The following is a 26028-nucleotide window of genomic DNA, read 5'->3' as shown; positions in this document are numbered from 1 at the left end:
GCAGAGCAGAACCCTGCCCGGTCTTTTTTGCACCATCCTCTCACCTTCCGGCGCCATATCAGACAACGCTCTGCTGCTGTTCATAGGGTTTTCATGGGCAGTTTTTTTGGAAGTGGGTGGCCAGGTCCTTCTTCCTAGTCTGTCTTAGTCTGGAAGCTCTGCTGAAACCTGTCCACCATGGGTGACCCCGCTGGTATTTGAAATACCGGTGGCATAGCTTTCAACATCACAGCAACATGCAGCCGCCACAGTATGACAATCAACAGACAGGTGGTGTGGTCCCTGACCAGGAAACGAACCAGGGCCACAGAGGTGAGAGTGCCAAATCTTAACCACTAGACCACCAGGGCTGGCTGAGACAGACCCCGAGCAGCACGAAGAAAAGCTCCCTACCAGCTGTCCACAGAGGGAAGGAGCCTCCTTGCCTGCCTGGGCGCCTACTCTCACCAGGTCTGACTCAAGCCCAGGTGACTGGGGAGTTGTCTGAGCAGAGGTGTGTGGACCAGATACCTTCCAAGGCCCCTGTGCCCCTGCAGCTGTGAACAGATTTTCAAAGGATCACTCAAGCAGTGAGTTCTTACCAGAGTCTGCTGGACACTGGCTTTAATAAACTCATCAGGTTCAAAAACTTATTCTCTAGTCCCCACTCCCAAAATAATTGTTCTTTTTCTTCCCCCAGCCACTCCCTCTTTGTTCTCAGCTCTCACATCCAACTGTTATCTGCTTATAGAGCACCTCCCAAATTGACCCACAGTTCCCAGACTGTTGACCAGCAGGGGCGCCATCCTCTGCTGCCTGCCTGCCACAGTCACTTCTTAATTGGCCTCCCTTCCACCAGGTTCTAACCTCTTCACACTACCACAGAGGAGATTCCTTAAACTGTGTCACTTGTCACCCTGTTCTTCAAGACCATGGTCAAGCTGGGACTCAGGACCCCCTTAGACTTGACTCCAGTCTGTCTTTGTCTCTGAAGGTCCCACCATATCCTTCATACCTCTTTCAACCCCAGGGACCACTCCCACTGCTCCCCAAACACAGAATTTGCACCATTCTGTACCCATGTCATATCATAGGCTATTCATGCTTCATGATTCAGGGTTCCCATACTGCTTTCCCTGACACTTCCAGGTGGATCTGAGTGCTTTCTTTGTTGTGACATCTGGCTTAGGCCTCTCATGAAGAATTTGTCACCAAAAAACCTGTATCATAATTGTCTTTTTGCAGTTTCCCATGAAATTATCTTACTAATCTCTATATCTCCTATTGGTACTTAGCTTGAAGGTGCCTGGCCCGTAGTGGGTGCTCAGTAAATGTTTGTGGAATGCATAAAAACACCACCATCAGTGGAAACCAAGGCCAGCAAAGACCCAAACAGCAATAACATGAGAATTTGCAGACAACTCCAGCAGAGCTCCCATCTACCTTGCCACTCCTGCCCTCTGGTGGACACACAATGACACCACATAAAAAAAGGGTAAAACAGGAAAATAACAAGCCTTCAGTAATTGATACGCAACTTAAAGGAACCATTTAAAAAGGTAACATACAGTTCTGCTTTTAGTATGGCCAAGTAAACTTCTACTGGACCTGACCTCCCTGCAGATATCTAGAAACACAACTATTTCTAAAAGACTTGAAGGCCCTGGAGAACGAACAAAAGCAGGATTCTTCAAGAGATTAGACACCTGGAAGAAGGGGATGGCAAAAGGTGAGTTATCTTTTTTAGAAAAAGTAGCTTTTAGCCTAGAGCAGGACCAAGTCAGGTGTCTATGCAGGGTGGCTAAAACTCCAGTGGAAAATCCAGTTTTTCTGGCCTGAAGAATGAAAAGACAGATTGAGGAAATCAGCCATTGGAAAGTGAGGAAGCAATCCCACAAAGGGCCTGAGAGGGGAGAGCTCTAAATACTGGGTATCAACCCCACCCAAACCTCTGAACAACCCCTGAACTGCACATCACCGTGGCAGGCTCATGGCAACTCAGCTAAGGATAAGAGAATTGAATTAAGATTTGAACTGCTGCCCAAAGAGTTTGAGTCTAAACAATTTACCTGCCTATTAAAACAAAAACGTCAGTGCTTTACAGATGAACCTAACAGAATCCAGAGTCTCTATCAGGTAACACTTACAATGTCTATGCTACAATCCAAAATGACTCAACACATGAAGAATCAGGAAAATGTGACCATTTTTAAGAGAAAAGACAATCAATAGAGACTAACTTCAAGAGGACAAAGATTTCAAAGCAGCTACTATAAAATGTGTTCAAGAAGATGAACAGAGAGGAAAAAAGATTGAAAAAAAATGAACAGCCCACGACCTGTGGGACAATATGAAAAAATCTATCAGGGGCTGGCCTAGTAGCATAGTGGTTAAGTTCGTGTGCTCTGCTTCGGCGGCCCGGGGTTCGTGGGTTCAGATTCCTGGGTGTGGACCTACGCGCCACTTATCAAGCCATGCTGTGGCAGGCATCCCACATATAAAATAAGGGAGATGGGCATAGCTATTAGCTCAGGGCCAATCTTCCTCAGGAAAAAGAGGATTGGCAATATGGATGTTAGCTCAGGGCTAATCTTCCTCACCCCCCAAAAAAAAAAAAAAAATCCCCTGTAATTAGAGCCCCAGGAGAAGAAAAAACTGGGTAGAAAAAATATTTGATGAAACAATGGCCAAAATTTCACTAAATTTGGTGAATGACAAACTTACAGATTCAGAGAAAACCAAGCACTAAAATATGAAGAAAACCACTCGTAGGCAAAATACCAAACTGCTGAAAACCAAGATAAAGAGAAGATCTTGAAAGCAACACCAGAAAAATGATGCATTACAATTTAAATTACTACTGACTTATTAGAAACAGAGGCCAAAATACAGTGAAATAACATTTTCAAAATGCTGAAAAAAAAGAAAAAAAAAAAACAAACCATTAACCCAGAATTCTATTCTCTGAAAGAGAAGGCAAAGATGGAAATAGGACTGATCAGACCAATATATTCAATAAAAATATCCCTCAAGAATGAAAAAAAGCTATTTCTGATAAAAAGAAAACTAAGAATTCCTTATCAGCAGATCAACAAAATGTTCAAGGCAGTTCTTAAGGCCGAAGGGAAATTATACCAATTGGAAGAGCCCTGGAAATAATACCTGAGTAAACATAAACAACTTTTTCCTCTTAAAAAAAAAAAAGTTTTTTAAGGCAAAAATTATATTATCACCTGTGGGGTTCCAATGTGTGTAAATATCACATCCATAACATTACAAGAGAAAAGTTGCAGGATACAAAATCAATATACAAAAATCAGTTGCCTTTCTATGCTAACAACAAACTGTCAGAAAGAGAAATTAAGAAAATAATCTCATTTACAAATGCATGGAAAAGAATAAAATACCTAGGAATAAATTTAACCAAAGAGATGAAAGACCTATACACTGAAAACTATAAGACACTGTTGAAAGAAATTGCAGAAGACACAAATAAATGAAAAGATATTCTTATGCTCATGATTGGAAGAATTAATATTGTTAAAAGGTCCATACTACCCACAGCAATCTACAGATTCAATACAATCTCTATCAACATTCCAACAGCATTTTTCACAGCAATAGAAAAAACAATCCTAAAATTTGTATGAAACCACAAAAGACCCAGAATAGCCAAAGCAATCTTGAAAAAGAAGAACAAAGCTCAAGGCATCACACTCTCTGATTTCAAACTATATCACAAAGCTACAGTAATCAAAACGGCATGGAACTGACATAAAAACAAACACAGATCAATGGAACAGAACCGAGAGCCCAGAAATAAACCCATGCATATACAGTCAACTAATTTATGACACAGGAGCCAAGAATATACAATTCTGGGGAAAGGACAATCTCTTCAATAAATGGTGTTGGGAAAACTGGACCCCTATCTTATAGCCATACACAAAAATCAACTCAAAATGGATTGAAGACTTGAATGTATGACCTAAAACGATAAAACTCCTAGAAGAAAACACAGGCAATAAACTCCCTGACATTGGTCTTGGCAATGATTTTTTTGGATTTGACACCAAAAGCAAAGGCAACAAAAGCAAAAATAAACAAGTGGGACTATATCAAACTAAAAAGCTTTTGCACAGCAAAGGAAACCATCAATAAAATGAAAAGGCAACCTACCGAATGGGAGAAAATATCTGCAAATCATATATCTAATGAGGGAGGTTAATATCCAAAATATATAAAGAACTCATACAATTCAATAGCCAAAAAAACAAACAATCTGATTAAAAAATGGGCAGAGCATCTCAATAGATATTTTTCCAAAGAAGACATATAAATGGCAAATAAGTACATGAAAAGGTGCTCAACATCACTAATCATCAGGGAAATGCACATCAAAACCACAATGAGATATCACCTCACACCTGTCAGAAGAGATATCTATATTCTCATGTTCACTGCAGCATTATTCACAATAGCCAAGATATGGAAACAACCTAAATGTCCGTCAGCAGATGAATGGATAAAGAAGATGTGGTATATGTATACAATGGACTATCATTCAGCCATGAGAAAGAATGAAATCCTGCCATTTTCGACAATATGGATAAACCTTGAGGGCATTATGCTAAGTGAGATAAGCCAGACAGAGGAAGACAAATACTGTATGGCATCACTTATATGTGGGATCTAAAAAACAGTCAAACTCATAGAAATAGAGAGCAGAAAGGTGGTTGCCAGGGGCGGGGGTGGGGGAAATAGGGAGGTTGGTAAAAGGGCCCAAACTTTCAGCTATAAGATGAATAAGGATCTAATGTAAAACCTGGTGACTGTGGTTGATAACACTGTATTGTATAACTGAAATTTGCTAAGAAAGTAGAACTTAGGGCCGGCCCCGTGGCTTGGCGGTTAAGTGCGTGCGCTCCGCTGCTGGCGGCCCAGGTTCGGATCCCGGGATCGCACCGACGCACCGCTTCTCCGGCCATGCTGAGGCCGCGTCCCACGTACAGCAACTGGAAGGATGTGCAGCTATGACAGACAACTATCTACTGGGGCGTTGGGGGAAAAATAAATAAATAAAATCTTTAAAAAAAAAAAAAAGAAAGTAGAACTTAAATGTTCTCATAAAAGAAGATAAATAATGTGAGGTGATGGATGTGTTAATTAACTAGATGGGAGGAATCCTTTTACAATGTATATCAAATCCCCACGATGTACACTTTAAATATCTTAAAATTTAATTTGTCAATTATACCTCAATAAAGCTGAAATTAAAAAAAATTATATTATTACCTTGTGGTGTTCTAATGTATGTAAACATAATGCATATGCATTATATCTGTAGTGCAAAAGATGGTAATGAGGAAGTAACTGCATATTGTATAAGGGAGCAGGCATATCAATTCTGACAGCGAAAAATAAGAGTATATTGTAATCCCAAGAAAAACTATTAAAAAAAACAGGAAAGCTAAAAAGCTTTAAGTTAAAATGGAATTCTAAAAAATATTCAAAATAGCCAATAGTTGGAAACAGCACAGGTATCCATCAACAGAATAGATGAACTGTGGTAAACAGGCAGCCCTTGCTTTGCACAGTTCTGATATCCATAAATTTCAGTTACCATGTGCTATGGTCTGAATATTTGTATCCCCCTAAAATTCATATGTTGAAATCCTGATGCCCCATGTGATGGAATTAGGAGGTGGGGCTTTTGGGGGAGGTGGGGCTTTTGGGGGTGATTAAGTCATTAGAGTGGAGCCCTCATGAGTGGGATTAGTGTTCTTATGAAAAAGACCCAAGAGCTCCCTCGCACCTTCCACTACGTGAGGACACAGTGAGAAGGCTATGAACCAGGTTAGGAACCAGGAAGTGAGCCCTCACCAGAAGCTGACCATGCTGGCACCTTGATCTTGGACTTCCCAAGCTTCAGAACTGTGAAAAATAAATTTCTGTTGTTTATAAGCCACCCAGTCTGTGCTATTTTGTTATAGCAACCAGAATGGACTAAGAGACCATGGATAGTGAGTTGAACAGTGGCCCCCAAAAAGATATGTCCGAATCCTAAGCCCTGGTACCTGTGAATGTGACCTTATTTGGAAAAAGGATCTTTGCTGATGTAGTTAAGGATCTCGAGATGAGATCATCCTGGATTAATGGCGGGGGGTCCTAAAAGTAATGACACCTGTCCTTACAAAATACAAAAGGGGGAGAAAGACCCAGGGGAGAAGATAAAGGCAGAAATTGGAATTATGCCACCACCAGCCAAGGAACCCCAAGAATTCCTGGCAGCCACTACAAGCAAGGAGAGAGGTGTGGAACAGATTCTTCCTCAGAGCCTCCAGAAGGAGCCAACCCTGCCCACACCTTGATTTTAATTTCCAGCCTCCAGAACTGTGAGAGAATAATTTCTGCTGTTTTAAATCACCCAGTTTGTGGTAATTTGTTACAGCAGCCTTAGGAAACTAATCCACCTTGGTTTAGTTAAATAACACTTGTCCTCCAACAACACAGTTCAAAGTTCAATTACCACAGTACATTAACTGTGAGTAATCGCATAAAGCACAAACTTTGCTATTAGCTGTTCAGTCCGAATCACCACATAACAAGCATGCACCATGGTGAGTGACCAATCACGTAACTTTCTTCCCAAGTCTGTTAGGGACTCGTCACTGCACATCTGGTACTCAGTTTAGACAGAGAGCAAAACGTGTACGTGCGTTGCCTTCTTGTTTCCCAGTGATAAACCCTTAAGACCTTTTATAAAAATGGATAATTGAAAGAGGAAACTGGCCACCAAAGATGGAAGTGCAGCAAAGACATCAAAAGTGCTAAGACTCTAAGTGAAATGTGAATCCTTAACCCCTCCTCTCGCACATCGGCACCACATTCAACGCATCAGCAAATCCATCAGCAATTCTTCTAAACAGGTCCAGAATCCGACCACTTCTCACCACCTCCACGCCTACTCCTCTGGCCCACGTCACATCTTGCCTGGATGACTGCAATAGCCTAACTGGTCTCCCTATTTCCATCTTCGCCTCTTCTTTCAATACATTCTCAATGGATCAGCCACAGTGATCCTTTCAGAATATCAATCAGATCATGTCACTCCTCTGATCAAAACCCTATGATGGCTGCCCATCTCACCCAGAATAAAAAGCCTAGTCCAACCAATGACCTGCAAAACCCTACCCAATTTGCCCTCTCCCTGCCCTCGTCTCCACTATTCTCCCCCACTTGCTCCTCTCATCCAGCTACTCCTTGCTCTTCTTCAAATAAGACAGACATGCTCCAGCCTCAGAGTCTGCAGCAACTATTCCTTCCATCTAGAATGTTCTTCTCACATCAACATGGCTCGCTGCCTCACCTCCTCTAGGTCTTTGCTCAAATGTCACCTTCCTGAGGCATTCTTTGTCTCCCACACTAAAATTGCAACCCCCTCCCTTCCTATGCCCCGTTCCCAGGCTTACTTCACTCCTTAGCCCTGATCACCATCTAATATATATTTTCCTATTTATCTGGTTTGTTTCTTATTTATTTTCCTTCACTAGAATGTGAACTATGTGAGGGCTGGGATTTTTGTCTGATTTGTTTAGTGCTGTATCCCCAGCAACTGGAAAAGGCCTATCATATAGATCTTCAATTGATATTTGTTGAATGAATGAATAATCCCAGATGACAAGTTGACCTTAGCACCTGAAACAAGATTTCTAGGGGATATTGCTCAGCTTAAAAACTAAAGAGTCCACCCACCATGACCTTGCTCATGTCTGCATCCCCAAAGACCACATGATGCCATCCGAGTGGCCTCAGGACCCCAACATCACATTCTTGAGAGGGAAGGGGGAGGTAGCGATGGCAAAGACTGAAACGAGAGCCGGGCAGGCACCAGGATCACACCTGAACTCAAAGCACTTACCCCATTCCCTGTTTGAAAGCTTCAATCAATTCGTTCTTTTTATTCTGATCTTCTACCCAATACACACTTGGAATTACAAACTCTGATATCACACGGCATTCTGGACAAGACCTGAAATAAGAACCAGGTTAGTAAGGGAGAGATTAAGTTACAAATCCTGTACACACTCCACCACTAACCCTTTGCTCAAATGTATGACTACTCCAAGTGTTTCCTATCCAAAAATTCCAAAAGGTATAATCACAATCATCTAAGAACCCGTACTTACTGTTAAAAACATGTTCTTCTCAACAATAAAAAGACAACCCAATTTTAAAATGGGCAAAGGATTTGAGTAGGCATTTCTCCAAAATTGCCAATAAGCATAGAAAAAAGTACTCAATGTCATCAGTTATGGCACTGGCCTGGTGGCGTAGTAGTTAAGTTCGTGTGCTCCACTTTGGCAGCCCAGGGTTCACAGGTTTGGATCCCAGGCATGGACCTACACACCACTCATCAAGCCATGCTGTGGCAGGCGTCCCACATATAAAGTAGAGGAAGATGGGCACAGATGTTAGCCCAGGGCCAAGCTTCCTCAGCAAAAAAAAAAAAAAAAAAAAAAAAAAAATCATTAGTTATCAGGGAAATGGAAATCAAAACCACAATAAGATATCACTTCAGAACTACTAGGATGGCTAACATGAAAAATAAAGACAATAACAAGTGTTGGCAAGGATGTGGAGAACCTGGAATCCTCATATGTTGTTGGTGGCAATGTAAAGTGGTTCAGCCACTTCAGAAAACAGTCTGGGAATTTCTCACAATGTTAAACATAGAGTTTCCAAATGACCCAGAAATTCCACTCCTATGTTATCTACCCAAGAGAAATGAAAACATATGTCCACATAAAAGCTTGTGCACAAATGTTCATAGCAGCATTATTATTTTTTCAATTAATTAATTATTTATTTTTTGTGAGGAAGATCAGCCCTGAGCTAACATCCATGCTAATCCTCTTCTTTTTGCTGAGGAAGACCGGCTCTGAGCTAACATCTATTGCCAATCCTCCTCCTTTTTTTCCCCCAAAGTCCCAGTAGATAGTTCTATGTCATAGTGGCACATCCTTCTAGTTGCTGTATGTGGGACACAGCCTCAGCAGGGCCGGAGAAGCGGTGTGTCGGTGTGCACCCGGGATCCGAACCCAGGCCGCCAGTAGCACACACTTAACCGCTAAACCATGGCGCCAGCCCAGCAGCATTATTCATAACCCCACAGCGGAAACAACCCAAATGTCCATCAACTGGTGAATGGGTAAATAAAATGTGGTCCATCCACACAATGTAATATTACTCAGTCATAAAAGGGAATAAAGTACTGGGACATGCTACAACCCCGTGAACTCTGAAAACATGCTGAGTGAAAGAAGCCAGACACAAGAGGCCACATATTGTATGATTCTATTTAGAGGAAATGTCCAGAAGAGGCAAATCCATAGAGACAGAGAGTAGACTAGTGGTTGCTAGGAGCTGGAAGGAGGGAAGAATAGGCAGTGATTGCAAATGGAAGTTTCTTTTTGGGATAATAAAAATGTTCCAAAATTAGACTGTAGAATGGTTGCACAAGTCTGTGAATATACTAAAAACCATGGAATTATACATTTTTATCTCAATAAAGCTGTTATTTTACCACACAAATGGGTGACTTTAGGCAAGTTACTTGACCTCACCATACCTCAGTTTCCTTATCTAAAACGAGGATGATGATCATAGGGTCTCTGAGAGAACTGAGTTAGCTGTTCCCCTGTCCCACTGTAGAATTTTAAAACCCTGTGGGTTTTTTTATAATTTTTTTTTTTTTTTTTTTTGTGAGGAGATCAGCCCTGTGCTAACATCTGCCAATTCTCCTCTTTTTTGCCGAGGAAGACTGGCCCTGGGCTAACATCCGTGCCCATCTTCCTCCACTTTATATGGGATGCCGCCACAGCATGGCTTGCCAAGCAGTGCGTAGGTGCGCGCCCGGGATCCGAACCGGCCAACCCCGGGCTGCCACAGCGGAGCACGCGCACTTAACCGCTTCCGCCACTGGGCAAGCCCCAGAACCCTGTGTTTTTATGTCAATTATATCTCAATAAAGCTGGAAAAAAAAAAGAATCCTGTGTTGGCTCCATGGAACACATTCCATGTATCAGACATGATGTGAAACGAGTTACACGCATTATTCCATTTTCCTCAAATAACCCTTTTTTACAGATGGAAAAAAAAAATGAAGCTTAAAAAGGTCAATAGGTACTCGGCCTAAGGGCAGACCACTAGTGACTATTAGTGATGGAGTCAAATAGGTCAGTATCATTAACACCGTCTCACACAGATGGTCCCTTCTGAGTGTCCCCCAACACCCTGAAAGCTTGGCAAGAATTGTTACCCATATTTTAAAGGAAAAGGCACTTCAGCCCAGGAAGGGTACGTGATGAGCCCAAGTTCCTGCAGCCAGGAGCCAGAATTCACCACTTATCTCTGCACTGAAATGCCTCTAGAGGACAGGGGAAGGCTTAAGAGTGGATGGAAGAAGGCCCCAAATCAAACTTTCTCCCCAGCTCTGATAGCCAAGACTCCTTGCTGTACTTACTTAATGATTGGGTTCTCAAACTGCTTGGCACACCTCCACTGTCGGATGCAGGACAAGCAGTACGTGTGATTGCAGTTGGAGAGAATCCCAAATCTCCTCTCAGAAGCAGACGCCTTCTCGAGGATCACTTCCATGCAGATACTGCACACTTTGTCCTGACTTGCCTGGAAGGCAAAGGCCTCTTCCATCTCGTGTTCGAACGTCGACATGCAGATCTGAAGTACAGACAGGGAGAAGGGAAACCTTAGGTTCTGGGCCACTGCGGAACAGGGAGAGCCCAGGAGCAGCTGCCACAACCAGATCAAGAAGGAACACGGGCCAGGGCTGCTTTAGGCAGGCCCAGCAGTCCCTGGACTCAGAACACAAAGCTCTCCTCCACCACGAAAAGGACTTCAAACCGTCACTGGCCCAGCCCCTTGCTTTCCTAGCATGACCATGTCACCTCCAATCTAGAGCCAAGACCACAGAAGTCCAAAAAGGTTAGAGGACCACTGTGGGGTCACAGAGTTCACTAGGACTGGGACCCTGGTCTCCTGGCTCCTCTGGGCACCGCCTTTCCCCACTCTAAACCACACCAGTATCAGAAATGCTGAATAACCCTGAACTTGAAACATCACGCTGGCAGTCCTGAGTCTGAGGGAAGCAGCACCACTTCTCCCCAAGAGAACAAGTTACGTAATGAATTCATTCATCCCATAAGCAGGTGCTGAATACCTCCCATGTGCAGCACTGCATATCAGGCATTAGAGTTAGTGCAAAGGATATGAAGACCTCAGCCCTGCCCACGGTGGACACAGACATGAGACAAACCAAAACGCACAGCACAAAGACCTCGACACACAGGGGCAAAGAGGAAAGCTCTAATTCTGTGCTACCCTGGACACCCCCTGGGAAGACAATGGAGGGTGGCAGACTCAACCTCCACATACCACAGCCTCCTCCTCCTCATGGCTCTAACACTGTAGTATGCGCTCCTCCCCATCTCTCTTGCTCGTCTTCATAACCCGGTACTGAGCACAGAGCCTAGCGTGAGGCAGTGCCTCCATAAACACTGGGACCTAAGAACTTGAAAGGCCCGTTCCAATTTTGCTGCTCAGATTCTATGATTTGGGCTCCTCAAAATCTCCAGAACTCAGTCTTGCTGCCTGGATCCCAACCACAGTGATACATAAACTAGGGCGAGAGGACGTGTGTGTGTGTGAGACAGACAGACAAAACACACACACACACACACACACGCACACCCATGCTGCTGAGCTAGATTTGTTCTCTGAACTTTGCACTGCTTTATGTTTCCGATGCCTCTTTTGTTTCTTTATTGTAAATAGTAAAAAATTAGCAAAATGACAATAGGAAAAAGGACTTGAAAATAGGGTATAAATACGCCAGGTATATAAGGCAGGTATTATTGGCAGAAAGATTCTTGCAGAAATACCAACAATTTTGCCACTTAGAGCATTTCAAATTTCTTAAAACGAGTTCACATAAAGGCTTGCAACTTTACCTTCTCATGAGCCTTCCTCTGCTCTGGGTCGAAGGGGTGCAGGACTCGTAACCTACAGATTTCACACACTTCCCCATGCAGGTAGACACAAGCATCCCCAAATCGGCACTCCCCAGCAGCTGCATAGGGGCACAGCTGCTGCTCAGTGCTGTAGGCGCTGCTGGCTTCTAGGCCATCACGGCCACTCCTGATTGCATCCAGGTAGGAGTGTGGCTTCACCTCTGGGCCATTCTGGTGCTCACTGCAGCCTCCTGGGTTATTCAACACACTTGGGCAAGTCTTTTCTTCAGCCATGCCAGAGAGATCTTAAGACAAAACACACAGCACACACAAATGAAAACTGGCCCAACCTTTCTCGTAAGCAGTTAGCCAAAACCTAACAAAGTAAGCAATGCCGACCTCTGGAATCTCACTCTGGCAACATAGGGACAAAAACAGGCCAAGAAGGAAAAAAAAAGAATAGCATAAAATGTTCACAGCGACATTACTTATAATCATAATAAAAACCCAAAAAACATAAAGGCAACATAGGGAAATAGCAAAACAGACCATGATATATTTATACAAAAGAACACTAAAATTGCTGTTTAAAAATAGCAAGTATGGAAATGTCAACACATGGACCAGTTAACACTAAAAAAACTAAAAATTAAAAAGAAAACAAAATATAAGTCAAAAGGAATTTAGAATGAGGTCAATAGAATACAGCGGTTATCTTTACACCAGTAAAGTTACCAATCACTAAGTGAACTAGAATGAAAATCCAAAGTGAGTCTTTGGGCCCTGAGGCCAGTGCTAAATCACCCTATGGCCACCCTCTTCCCCCACCAGGAGCTGATGCCTTTCCATCACACACTCTTCCGGGCTTTTTTAGGGAGGAGATATTTGACTGGATTGATTACTTGTTTCCTTAGAATGGAATCTGCCTATCTTACACTGCACAATTCCAATAACTAGAAATCCCTTCACCTGATAAGGACTAGCCAATAAAAACAACTTACGATTTATAGCCTTCTTCCTCTCCAAACCTTGTTCCAGGATACAGACCACTCCCCAAACCCCAACATACTACTCTATTTCCAAAGGCGCAACCTAAAATACCAAACACTGGCTCAGCGTAAGAACTAAGGCTATGAACTGACCTAGAAGTCAAACAGAGAAACATGCTCTTTATCGAAATATGTAGCTTTGAAATGAATACCTTGGTGCTTCTCAGAATTGGGCAACCACTCTATGCAGACAACAGTTACACGTTGACAAAAAGGTCACTTTTTATGTTTTGCCAGGCCAAACTTGGGGCTCTGCCCCGACTGGGGCACGAGGCTGAATGCATCATCTGAACGCTCTGCAGCCAAATGAAGCCTGTTCTCAGGACGGTGCTGGTGTCTCTATTTGGACAGCTTGGAAGAGTATTAGGTTAGGAGCCCTCCGAACAACAGAAGGCCAGAAGAGAGCATCAAGAAAAGTAAGACTGCTTTTCAAAAAGGCAAAGAAAGGATTCTGCTTACTCACTTCGGTCTCTAAGTACCAGTGTTCTCTTTTCACGTTTCCCAGGCTCGTGTAAGTTAGTTTTCACAATAGATGCAGGGAGGTCGGAAGGAGGGTGAGGACTGTGGAAACCCGGGGATGGCACACTGTGGGGCACGGTGCCCACAGCACCACCAGCTGCAGCAGAGGGCCTCGTGTGATCATATCTAAACAAAACACAGCAGACGCATTACGGACACACCACACACATGCCTCCCACACTCCCCAGACGTGCAACATGCCTCCTTCTGCTCCATTTGTGGAAGTGGAGAATGAGACAATATTTGCCGATATTTTAATTAATAAAAGGCTTATCAATTAGTAAGAACTGCCTGGCAATTCAGAGTGAGTGGTACATTGCTGTCTATCACCTACACTTAAGTGTCCTTGTGGGACTTGAGTGAGACAGACATACTGCCCTAGACCACACAAAGACAGCCTGAAAGTTCCAGATAGATGTTGAACTGAAATCTCCTGATATCAATCCAGTGTTCTTTTGGGCAGGAGTCCCCAAAATGTTAATGATGGCCAATGTAACAGCTGGAGACTGGCCTCTCCTGGACTGTCTTTCTGGGACACCCAATGGCAGGAGGAGGGCAGGGTGGGCCAACTTCATCATCCACCAGAGAGCACAGAGGAAGGACTGAGATTTGCAGTCCAGAAAAGAACAGATTAGCTCTTCACTACAAAAGCACAGGAATAGGTTTTTGGAATGTTTCCCAGTTAGAAGTTACGAAACTTGCCTACAGCTGTCAGTGGAACAAAGGAAGACTCTATATAAATGTTCACTACAGGGGTACTCATAGCAAAAAACTAGAAGCCACTTAAATATCTAACAGAGGAATAGTTAATAAAATGATGGTATATTACCATTACGAAACATGGTAAAATTACAGTTAGGAGATAAAGCAGCAGCATAGGGAAAAGCTTATGACATGTTAAGTGGGAAAAAAAGCAAGATATAAAATCTCATATATACTTTGAGTGCAATTTTATAACTGTAAACTCATAAGAATAGGCCTGAAAAGTGGTTTTGAAAAATTAAAATTATTTTTAGGGTACTGCAATTAAGGTTTCAGAATTATCTGCTGTACTTTGTAATGCTGTCATAGTACTGTCAAATTAACATTCTCCCCTCATCAAGACGCACGCTACAAAAGGATGTGGATTCCTGCTAGTGTTCAGCTCAGTGTAGCAGTGGGGACAGTGCAGGGTCTTGCCTGCATCGGCTTCCATAGGCACAACAGCCCTTCTGATAGTATTTGCAGATGGTGGACGGCTTGCTGTTGGCCAAGTCATGTGAGAACAGGCATTGGTTTCCTTCCCGACACACACCATGCATAAAATACCTGAAGAGACAAGCAGAGGTATAAAACTTTTAGAAACACCTTTTTCTTTATAAAATCACCGTATTCTTGAACTTCGCGTATAAATACTTATTATGCATATATTATACATCAAGGCTCTATTAGGCACTGGAGATATAGATATTTCTTTAATTGTAACAGTGATTTTATTTTATTTTTTTGTGAGGAGATCAGTTCCGTGCTAACATCTGTCAATCCTCCTCTTTTCCTTTTTTTTTTTTTTTTTTTTTGCTGAGGAAGACTGGCCCTGGGCTAACATCTGTGCCCATCTTCTTCCATTTTATATGGGATGCCGCCACAGCATGGCTTGCCAAGCAGTGCGTCGATGCGCGCCTGGGATCCGAACCAGCGAACCCCAGGCCATTGCAGCAGAGCGTGCACACTTAACAGCTTGCGCCACCGGGCCACCCCCAACACAGTGATTTTAGATGCACTACATCTAATTGAATGACAGGTTTTCTGGAAGAAAACTGATCCTATACATTTCTATTTTAAGATACATCCTTCTACTTTGAGGTTACACATGTAAAATGTGAGCCTTATAACTGAGAACATGCTCTCTGAAAAACTGCTCTCTCTGCTCTCATAGTGCTTAAAGGATATGGTTTTAATGGAGTAGGAGAGACCTGGGCTCAAGATCCAGCCCTGCCACCTACAAGCAGGTATAACTACAAAACCAACTTCCCCGGGCCTCACTACCTTTATCTATAAAATGAAAATTACACTACCTACTTTACTGAGCTGTGGTGAGGATCAAATAACATAGTGTAGCACCAAAAGATATATATAAGAATGTTCCACTGAGAGGTCCAATTCTGGCCCTGAAGGAATAACTCAGAGGCATTCTAATTCTGTCCAGCCAGAGCAGAGAGACCTGGTTGAATACTCAGAGAAAGTCATAGAGAGATCACAGAAGGACATACCTTGTATTAAGGGTAAATGAATCCTAAAGTGAAGAGTATTTTAGACTCATCCTAATAAAGCCTTTTTAAAAACAAGCTTCAAAAGGATCAAGCTGATAGCAAATAATGTCAGCCAAAACAAAATTTAACCCTCTCTGAAGGAAGACAATAAAATCGAAATGCTCAAAAACACTCAATGTTTGGCATCCAATCAAAAATTCCTAGATATACCAAAAACCAAAAAATGTGACCCATAACTAGGAGAAAAATTAGTCAATAACAGGAATGACAGATGATGGACTCAGCAGACAAGGACTTTAAAAACAGCTATTATAAATATGCTTGATATGCTGAAGGAATCAAAAGAAAGCATGAATACAAGGTAGAGAAAAATGGAAGATATAAAAAAGAACCAAATGGAACTTCTAGAAATGAAAACTATAACATGTGAAATGAAAATTACACTGAACAAGCTTAACAGCAGATTAGACACTACAACAGAAAATCTCAGACAACTTGAAGACATAGCAACAGAAACTATCCAAACTGAAGCACAAAGAAGAAGAAAGAAAATAGATTATTTTTTTTATTTTTTTTAAATTTTATTTATTTTTTTTCCCCCAAAGCCCCAGTAGATGGTTGTATGTCATAGCTGCACATCCTTCTAGTTGCTGTATGTGGGACGCAGCCATAAGGCTGGAGAAGCGGTGCGTTGGTGCGAGCCCAGAATCCGAACCCCGGCCACCAGCAGTGGAGCACGCGCACTTAACCGCTAAGCCACCGGGCCGGCCCTGAGAATACATTTTTGATTCTTCCATATGAAGGAGTATGGAACTTGCCTTCCCACTGTAAAAAACTAGAAAACAGAACAAAAAATGTAAAACAACTGCTTTCAGACGTGGACAAAAGGCAACACAAGAGTGGTCCTTGAGAGAAGGGAAACAAGGGAGGTGAGCCCCATGTTCAGCCTGGCCTTCTTCCTGGAGGCATATTCTAGACCTTAGTGCAGGGAGGGGAACCCCAAGCAGAAGCAGTCCTGCTGAGCTGAAGAGACAGAGATTGGAATTCAAGGAGGCTGAGGGAGGCTCTTCAAAGAGCCTGTAAATAGGATCACACATACATGACCAACTGACTTTTGATAAAGATATCAGGTAATTCAATGGGGGAAAGAATAGTCTTTTCAACAAATGATGCTGGACCCAGTATCCATATGGAAAAAAATGAAACTCAAACATTATGTGTCTGCTGATGTGATCCAATATCAACAAAGTATACAAACAACCTGTGATGTATTCTAGCCAAAAACATTTAACTTGAATCCAATAAAACTCTAGATCTAACTCCCAGTTTACAGGAAATACAGGGGACTGAGTACAAGCTAAGGGCATCATGAAGAAGCAATCAGAGAAACACAAAAGAGGAAGCAGTATGTTGGCCAGGTCTTTTTAACAAGGAAGTGTCATGGAAAAGAAGGGGGGTGGTGCTGAGTTTGGAAAACAGTTTGGTGGTTTCTTAAAAACTTAAACATAAATTTACCTGACTCAACAAGTCCACTCCTAGGTGTTTACCCAAGAGAAACAAAAACATATGTTCATACAAATACTTGTACATGAATGCTCATAGCAGCATTATTCACAACGGCCAAAAAGTGGAAACTTTTACAATTCCATCAACTGATGAATGGATAAACAAAATGTAATACATCTATAAAATGGGATATTATTTGGCAATAAAAAGGAATAAAGTAATGATACATGCTACAACATGGCTGAACTTCAAACACACTATGGTAAGTGAAATAAGCCAGACACAAAGACCACAAGTTGCATGAATCCATTTATACGTAATGTCAACAAAAAGGGAAATCTATAGGGACAGAAAGTAGATAAGTGGTTGCCTAAGGATGGGAGAGGCGGTACCAGGGAGTGACTATACATGGGCACAATGGGTCTTTCTGGGGTGATGAACATGTTCTAAAATTTAATTGTGGTGATGGCTGTACAACTCTGTAAATATACTAAAAATCTTTGTACACTTGAAATAGGTGAATTTCATGGTATGTAAATTATACTTCAATAAAGCTGTCAAAAAAAGAATAAGAGGAGGAGGACACTGAACTAGGTTAGTAGACAGAACATAAGATACATGATAACCAAATGCAATATTTAGTCCTGGATTATATTCTGGTTTGGACAAACCAGATGTAAAAGACATTTTGGGGAAAGATGAGGAAATCTGAGTATGGACTAGATATTAGATAAATGAAAAAATTTTTTGACAATTAACTGAAAAAAGCAGATTATAAAACAGCATACACAGTAAGATGGTGCAGCCAGTACATAAAATAGTATGGCAGTTCCTCAAAAAATTAAAAATGGAATTACCATATGATCCAGCAATTCCACTTTTGGGTATATATACAAAAAAACTGAAAGCAAGGACTCAAGTATTTTACACCCGTGTTCATAGCAGCATTATTCACAATAGTCAAAAGGTGGAAACAACCCAAGTGTCCAACAATGGAGGAATGGATAGACAAAATGTGGTCTATACATACAATGGAATATCATTCAGCCTTAAAAAGGAAGAAAAATTCTGACACACGGACAACATGGATGAGCTTTGAGGTCATTATGCTAAGTGAAATAAGCCAGTCACAAAAAGACAAATACTGTATGATTCCACTTATATGAGGTTCTTAGAACAGTCAAATTTATAGAGAGAGGAAACAGAATCCCCAGGGGCTGGGGGAAGGCAAGAATGAGGAATTGTTTAATGGCTACAGTTTCAGTTGGGGAAGATGAAAAGAGTTCTGGAGATCGATGGTGATGATGGCTGCACAACAGTGTGAATGTACTTAATTCCAGTGAACTGTGCACTTAAAAATGGTTAAGACAGTAAATTTATGTTATGCGTATTTTACCACAATTAAAAATTTAAAAAAATAGCATACACAGTGTGCTCTCATTTGGGTAAAAATTAATTAAAAAATATATATATATACACACACATACATGCATTTTAAAAATCTGGAAAGATATATATAATAGCAAGTGGCAATCCTTGAGGGTAAGATATATGGTATTTTTATTGTCTTATTTTTGCTGATCTTACTTTTTAACATTTCTCCCATAAACATATACTGCTTCTGTAATAATAATGGTTGTTTTACTTTTAAAAAATTATAGACTGTTGAATACTGGTGAGGGTATGGTTAAAAAAAATACATAAAATGCTCAGTATAATACCTATCTTACAGGAGTCCCCCCAAAAGTTAAGCTCTTATTCAGGTCTAGTAAAGGACACAGACAGTTAGTTACAAGTGACCTGTGCCTTATCACAACGTACGCAGAGTGCTGAGGAGACACATACATGGACTGAGGGAGGGCAGCAGGGGGCAATGTCCCAGAGGAGGTTATGCCCCAGCAGTCTGTGAAATGGAGGGGGTGCCAGCAGGAGGGAGGAGTATGTGCCAGAAAAGGACAGCAAGAAAAACGGTAGAGAAGGCAGGGGTATGAGGGGTGCAGGCAGGCCTGCTGAGAGAGGAGACTAGAGTATCATTACCCTGACTGTGCTCCAAGATACCGCGGTGTCAGCTGAAATAATGATGAGTGCACCTCAAAACAAGGGATAAAGGGCCCACAGTCAAGTCAGCCTAGGAAACCACATAGTCTGGTCTTTCTCAGAGATTTACAACAGACCGTAGCAGAGGAAAGGTTCTGAGTGTCCGGTTGGTCGTAAAGAAAACTGTTTCCTCTTATTAGACACACCCCTTCCCAGAAAAAACACACCCCTTTTTTTAGAAAGGCCACTTGAGCTCCAGGGTGGAAGACAGCTTGGAGAGGGCTGAAAGTGTAGGTGAGGAGCCTTTAGGAGGTTGATTTTTAAAGGAGCTTTATCTGTGAACTCATGTTTTAACTTATTTAAAAAACATATTATAGAAAATTTCAAACATATACAAAAGTAGACAGAATGGCAGAAGGAACTCTCAAGATGTACCCAGCACCAGCTTTCATATTATCAACTCACGACCAATCTGGTTTTACCCATTTCTCCCCTCTCCTGTACAGTTTTGACAATTTATCCTTTTTAAAGAGGGATAACTCACATACCTCCTGAAAGAACACTTTTGGACACGGAGGGCCCTCCATCTGAACAAGTATATTAGGAGAAATATATGAAATGAGAAAAAATACAAAAGATCTGATGAACAGTACTGTCAATACTCCAGGACTTTCATTTTATCTCATTTAATCCTAACAATACCATGAGGAGTATCATTACTACATCCGTGATGCAAATAGGAAAGCCGAGGCTGAGAGAGGTGGCAGATCTAATAGATCATATAGAGAAAGTTACAGAAGATCTAATTGCTAGGTACGGGACCCCAACTCTGGTCTTCCCAGACAGCCCTGACCTTTTCCCACCGAAATTGACTTTCCCTGTCACTCTGCCTTTGTCCATACTGTGGCTCCTGTCTAAAACACTGTACCCCATCTGTCACTCACTGAATTGTTATAACCTGCCTTCCTTCACGGACCACATGAGTCCTGGCTGGCCCAAGAACCCGTCTCACCCCTCTAGCCCACAGTGGGCTCTTCCTCCAATCCCACAGACCTACTCGTGGCAGCCACACTGTATGGTACTTCCCAATCTGGGGCCCCTAACCCAAGAGAGCTAGTGCTTTTGAACAAGTAGTTGGGAACGTCTGGCCTCTAATGAAGAATGCCTAGGAATAACTTCAGGAAGGCACAGTTGGAACATCACTAAGTGTGACTAAACGTAGAAAAGCTAAACCTAACCAGTGGCTCTGCCTGGAACTGGAAAAAGGTTTGACAACAGAAGGAAGGGAATGGTCTCTAGGAAGGTCAAGAGGCCCAGACTGTCCTCAGAGAAAGGGTACCAGAGAACACAAGTGACATTCATGCTGCACATCTGCCCCTATGATGGGCCTGGGAAGCTGCCTCAGCTGGAGGCCACAAGATTTGAAGACCTTCCATCCCTCCCTGCTCACCAAGCATAATCCTAACTTTCTTCACCTGTTCATCTTCCCCAAAGCAGAGGAAACCAGGCCCACCTGACAGTTTCTTTTCTCTCAGGAAGATGATAAAAGAGTACAGTCATGCATTGTTTAACGATGAGGATAGGTTCTGAGAAAAGCATCATTAGGCGATTTCATCGTTGTGAGAACATCATAGCGTGTACTTACACAAACCTAGATGGTATAGCCTACTACACACCTAGGTTACGTGGTGCTAATCTTACGGGACCACCGTCGTATACGTGGTCTGTCGCTGACTGAAACGTCCTTATGCAGTGCATGACTGTATTCTAGTTTATGTGTCAGCATCTCCTGAGTTTGGCTAGCATGAGCCACCTCTGAGTACACCAACAGAATCAAATTTCTGAGCCTACAAACATGAGAACTGGACCCTGGGACTTAAGTGACTATACTGAGGTGCTGTCCTATCAGGTCTTTTCTAGGTGGTCAGCTAGGCTTTTCCCAGGCAACACCCCCTAGGGATCTTCCATTAAATCAGAGACTGTACTGTAACTTGCTATAAGACTGTTGTAGGTTTACTTAAAAAGAAAGAAAGAAAAAAGGCACAGAATCTGACAAACTAAGGGTATTCTTAGAAACAAAAAAAAAAGGCCTATACCAAAGGGATCTAGTTATGCATAATACTGATTTTAAAAGTGCACAGAAAAGAACTAATATAGCAGGTTTGAGCTGCTATCCTTTGAAAGGCCTGCTTACAAGGCTGGCCCCTGCTAGCAACTGGGACTCCGCTGGTCAACAGTTCTCTACACTGGTGAAAATTTTCACTAAATGATAGGAGTGGCTCATTGTGCCTAACTTGTCTGTACAAACAGTGTGGTTTATGCTGACCATCTGCTTTCCTTCTGTGAGTCTGGAATTTTGGCACATGCTAGGCAAAGGGTGACCAGCCTGGGCACTTAATCTCTAATGGGCTTCCCTGGGCACACGTTGCTGCATTTTTGTTGCTGAGGGAAGAGTGTGCTGTGTGACCCTTTATGGGAGGGAGTGAAGGCGGGAAGCCTACACATGGGTTCCTCCAGATGCCACCTGTGTCTTTTTCCCTTATAATCCAGCTGTGACTCCTTACTACATCATTGTAAAAAATCCTGAATACAAGTATATGCTGAGTCCTGGGGGTCCTTCTAGCCAATTTCTGAATTATAGGGGTGGTCTTGGGGATCTCAGACACAAAAGCATATTATACTTCTAAATATAGCCATGCGCCACATCATGACATTTTGATCAACAATGGACCGCATATACGAAGGTGGTCCCATAAGATTAGTACCATAGGTGTGTAGTATAGGCTATACCATCTAGGTTTGTGTAAGTACCTTCTGATGTTCACACAACGAGGAAATCGCCTAACGACGCATTTCTCAGAACGTGTCCCTGTAGTTAAGTGATGCATGACTGTAGTTTGATAATTCTTTTTGAGAAAAGCTACTCAAGACCGCAACATTATTTCAATCATCCTCAAATATGGTAATCCTTGATCTTTGAAGGTATAAAAGTAAAAAAAAAAAAAAATCAGTGCCAAGACCCAAGTCTAAATGACAAAGAGGCATCAGGATTAGTAAACTCATAAATTCTGGAAGAGAATAGGTTCAAAGCGGCTATATTAACAGTTCCACAAAAATGAGATCCAACAAATACCTCATTAACAGTTTCTTTTGGAGAAACTAGACAAGATTTCCTGAAAAATCAGAATAGGAGACCCCCAGAGGTCCTCTACCAGATATTAATTTGTTAACGAGGCACGCAAGAGGAGAGATTTTTAGTAGTGATCCTACAATGATGCTTTTTATAATTCTACCACAATTCCCATTAAGTCCTATCCAGAAAGCTTGCCTTCTAAACTGCACTCAGTAATTATCTCTCCCATTAAAAAAAACAAATATTTAACCATCAACCAGAGCTTCTAGTTAGTTTTGCCACTTATAAGCTGGTGACTTCATGCAAGCCATTTCACTTCTCTAAGTGACTGAGCTGAGATTCAAACAGGTTCAAAAATAACTTCTAGACCACCATCACTGCCTTTAAGAAAGGCGGTGAAACAAAGGTTATATAAGAGGTGAAGCCACAGAGAAGTCAAGAAGGCGGCGTAGGCAGACTCTGAACTCACCTCCTCCCGCGGACACAGCCAATTTACAACTACTCGTGGAAAAATTACCCCTGAGACAGAACTGAAAACTGGATAAGAGGAACTCCTGCAACAACGGACAATCCTAACTGAGGTGGAAGAGGCAGAGACTCCCTTCTGGAGAGGAAAAACGCCGCCTTCACAAGCCGCAGCGCCTCACGGCCGCCCGGGAGCAACCCACAGGTCCACAGCCTCCCTGGAGGTGCGGGGCCCTGAGCTGGGAGCACCCCCGCTGTGGGCATTTTGTGGACCCAGCACAATCGAGACGAGTGGCATAATATCTGACTTTGCCTGCTACTAAAACATTGGGGAGCACCCCCAGAAAAGCTGGTTCACAAAGAAACTAAAACCGGCTCTTAAAGGGCCCGCACGCAAACTCACCCGTTTCAGAAAGCAACCTAAAATCACCAGAAAGAAAGGTGCACAGTGCTTTGGTGAAAAGAGACTCACCTAATAGGCCCTGAGTGCATCTCGGTGAGGGGTGAGACCTCTCCAGGGACTGGGACATTGGCGGCGGCCATTGTTGTGGCCTGGTGTGGGCGTGCTGACACAGACGCCATTGGAGTTCTCCCTGAGGCCTGCTAGCCCAGGGTCTGCCCCACCCTCTAGAGCACCGATTTAATCCAGCTCAGCCAGGGCGAGCAGCCCACCCTAGAGACTGGCCCCACCCAACAACAAGCCCTCAGGCAACATGTGGGCCTGCATAGATTGGTGACTGGATTCTCTGCAGCCTGGCAACTGAGCCGACTTCAGTGGGACAGGGCATGCACAAGGAGCAGGTGGAGAGTGTGGGGTGGTCATGGAGTGTGTGGGGCTCCCGCCGTGGAGAGACTGGGTCCGCTTCGGGAGGTCGGGGCGCGCACACGGGGCAGGACTGTGTTGACTCTGTGTGTGGACCTGTGGGCAGCAGGGCTTGTCAGCTGCAGAAGACTTGTGCTTCTCAAAGACACACATAGGGGGTTTGCCCCACATTCCAAAACCTGAAACAATTGGGTGCTCCCGTGCCTGAGGCCAGCCCCACCCAGCTGCAATCCTCAGAGAACTGACAAGAGACCTAAAGGCTGGAGGCTTATAGCAATTGTAAGGCCCTGAGCCTAACAACCTGCCACGCTGGGGACCTACTCACTTAAAAGAAATACTGCAACACAAATGTGGTATTAGAACTTGCAGCCAACTGTGCTGGGGCTCCCCACACCTGATAAAGAGACTGAAGGGCTCACAACAACTACAAGCAGCTGAGCATTACAACAGCTGGCCAGGAGCATAACTCTGCCTCCCTGGGCGCCTACAGGGAGAGCAAACAGGCCACAACAGAAGGACACACGTAGCCCACATAGGGGTCACCCCTGGAACACTGAGAACTGAGGGAAGCACACGGCAGGCCTCCTAAGCCATCACTTACATAAGGTCACCTATCCAAGAGCAGGAGACGTAGCTGACCTACCTAATATGTACTCACAAGCACAGGGAAAGAGGCAAAATGAGACGGCAAAGGAATACATTCCAAGTAAGGGAACAGGACAAAACCCCAGAAAAGGAACTAAGTGAAACAGAAATGAGCAACCTACCTGACAGAGAGTTCAAACAAAGAGTGTTAAGGATGCTCACTGATGTGGGGAGTAGATGAACTCAGTGAGAATGTCAACAAAGAAATGGAAGATATAAAAAAGAACCAATCAGAAATGAAGAATACAATACTGGAAATGAAAAATTCACTAGAGGGACTCAAAAGCAGAGTAGAGGATACAGAAGAACAGATCTGTGAGCTGGACGAAAGACTAGAAGAAATTACCCAAGCTGAACAGATAAAAGAGAAAAGAATTAAAAAGAGTGAGGACAGTCTAAGGGACCTCTGGGACAACATCAAGCACACTAACATCCGTGTTATAGGTGTCCCAGAAGGAGAAGAGTGAGACAAAGGGGCAGAGAATCTATTTCAAGAAATAATAGACGAAAACTTCCCTAACCTAAGGAAGGAAACAGACATCCAGGTACAGGAAGCACAGAGAGCCCCAAACAAGATAAATCCAAAGAGGCCCACACCAAGACATATCATAATCAAAATGTCCAGAATTAAAGATAAAGAGAGAATCCTAAAAGCCACAAGAGAAAGTCAAGTTACATACAAAGGAAACCCCATAAGGCTCTCAGCTGACTTCTCAGCAGAAAGCTTACAGGCTAGAAGAGAATGGCATGATATATTTAAAGTGCTAAAAGGAAAAAACTTACAGCCAAGAATACTCTACCCAGCAAGGTTATCATTCAAAACGGAAGGAGAGATCAAAATTTTCCCAGATAAGCAAAAATTAAAGGAGTTTGTCACCAAGAAACCAGTGCTACAAGAAATGTTAAAGGGACTGATTTAAGGGGAAAAGAGAAGACCACAAATAGGAAAAATTATCTATTTCCATGATAAGAGGGAAATGGATACAAATGCACAAAAAAGAGGTTAGATATAAGGACTATTAAAACACTGAGAAAAAAGTTAAAAAATGGCAGTAAGTACATACTTATCAATAGCTACTTTAAACGTCAATGGACTAAAGGCTCCAATTAAAAGGCATAGAATGGCTGATTGGATAAAAAAACAAGACCCATTTATATGCTGCCTACAAGAGACACACTTCAGACCTAATGACACTCACAAACTGAAAGTGAAGGGATGGAAAAAGATACTCCATGCAAATGGCAATGAAAAGAAAGCTGGGGTAGCAGTACTCATATCAGACAAAATAGACTTTAAAACAAAAACTGTCAAGAGACAAAGAAGGGCATTACATAATGATCAAGAGAACAATCCAACAAGAGGATATAACACTTGTAAATATCTACGCACCCAATGTAGGTGCACCTAAATATATAAAGCAATTATTAACAGACATAAAAACAGAAATAGACAGTAACACAATAATAGTAGGGGACTTGAACACTCCACTTACACCAATGGATAGATCATCCAAACAGAAGATCAATAAGGAAACATTGGCCTTAAATGATACACTAGAACAGATGGACCTAGTAGATATATACAGAGCATTCC

General features: G+C 42.6%; 1 protein-coding gene across 4 annotated transcripts in view; it reads right to left on the bottom strand.

Moving 5' to 3' along the window:
• MKRN2 (makorin ring finger protein 2) overlaps positions 1 to 26028 on the bottom strand; it is a 36251-nt gene that overhangs the window by 2851 nt on the left and 7372 nt on the right. For 2 of the 4 annotated variants that reach the window (XM_004443152.3, XM_087431538.1), the window contains 5 exons: positions 14756 to 14884; positions 13521 to 13702; positions 12009 to 12313; positions 10505 to 10719; positions 7901 to 8011 (listed from right to left, as the gene is read on the bottom strand). In XM_004443152.3, the coding sequence (XP_004443209.1) occupies positions 7901 to 8011; positions 10505 to 10719; positions 12009 to 12313; positions 13521 to 13702; positions 14756 to 14884 (942 nt within the window). Of the gene's footprint in view, positions 1 to 7900; positions 8012 to 10504; positions 10720 to 12008; positions 12314 to 13520; positions 13703 to 14685; positions 14885 to 23438; positions 23521 to 26028 lie in introns of those variants that run through there. The other 2 variants (XM_087431536.1, XM_087431537.1) reach the window with 2 other exon arrangements.

The sequence above is a fragment of the Ceratotherium simum genome, chromosome 5, assembly GCF_057802395.1.
Source record: "Ceratotherium simum simum isolate JZ-2026a chromosome 5, ASM5780239v1, whole genome shotgun sequence".
Classification (NCBI taxonomy): Eukaryota; Metazoa; Chordata; class Mammalia; order Perissodactyla; family Rhinocerotidae; genus Ceratotherium; species Ceratotherium simum.
Note: the sequence above shows the minus strand (reverse complement) of the source record. Positions and strands in the feature narration are given on the sequence as shown.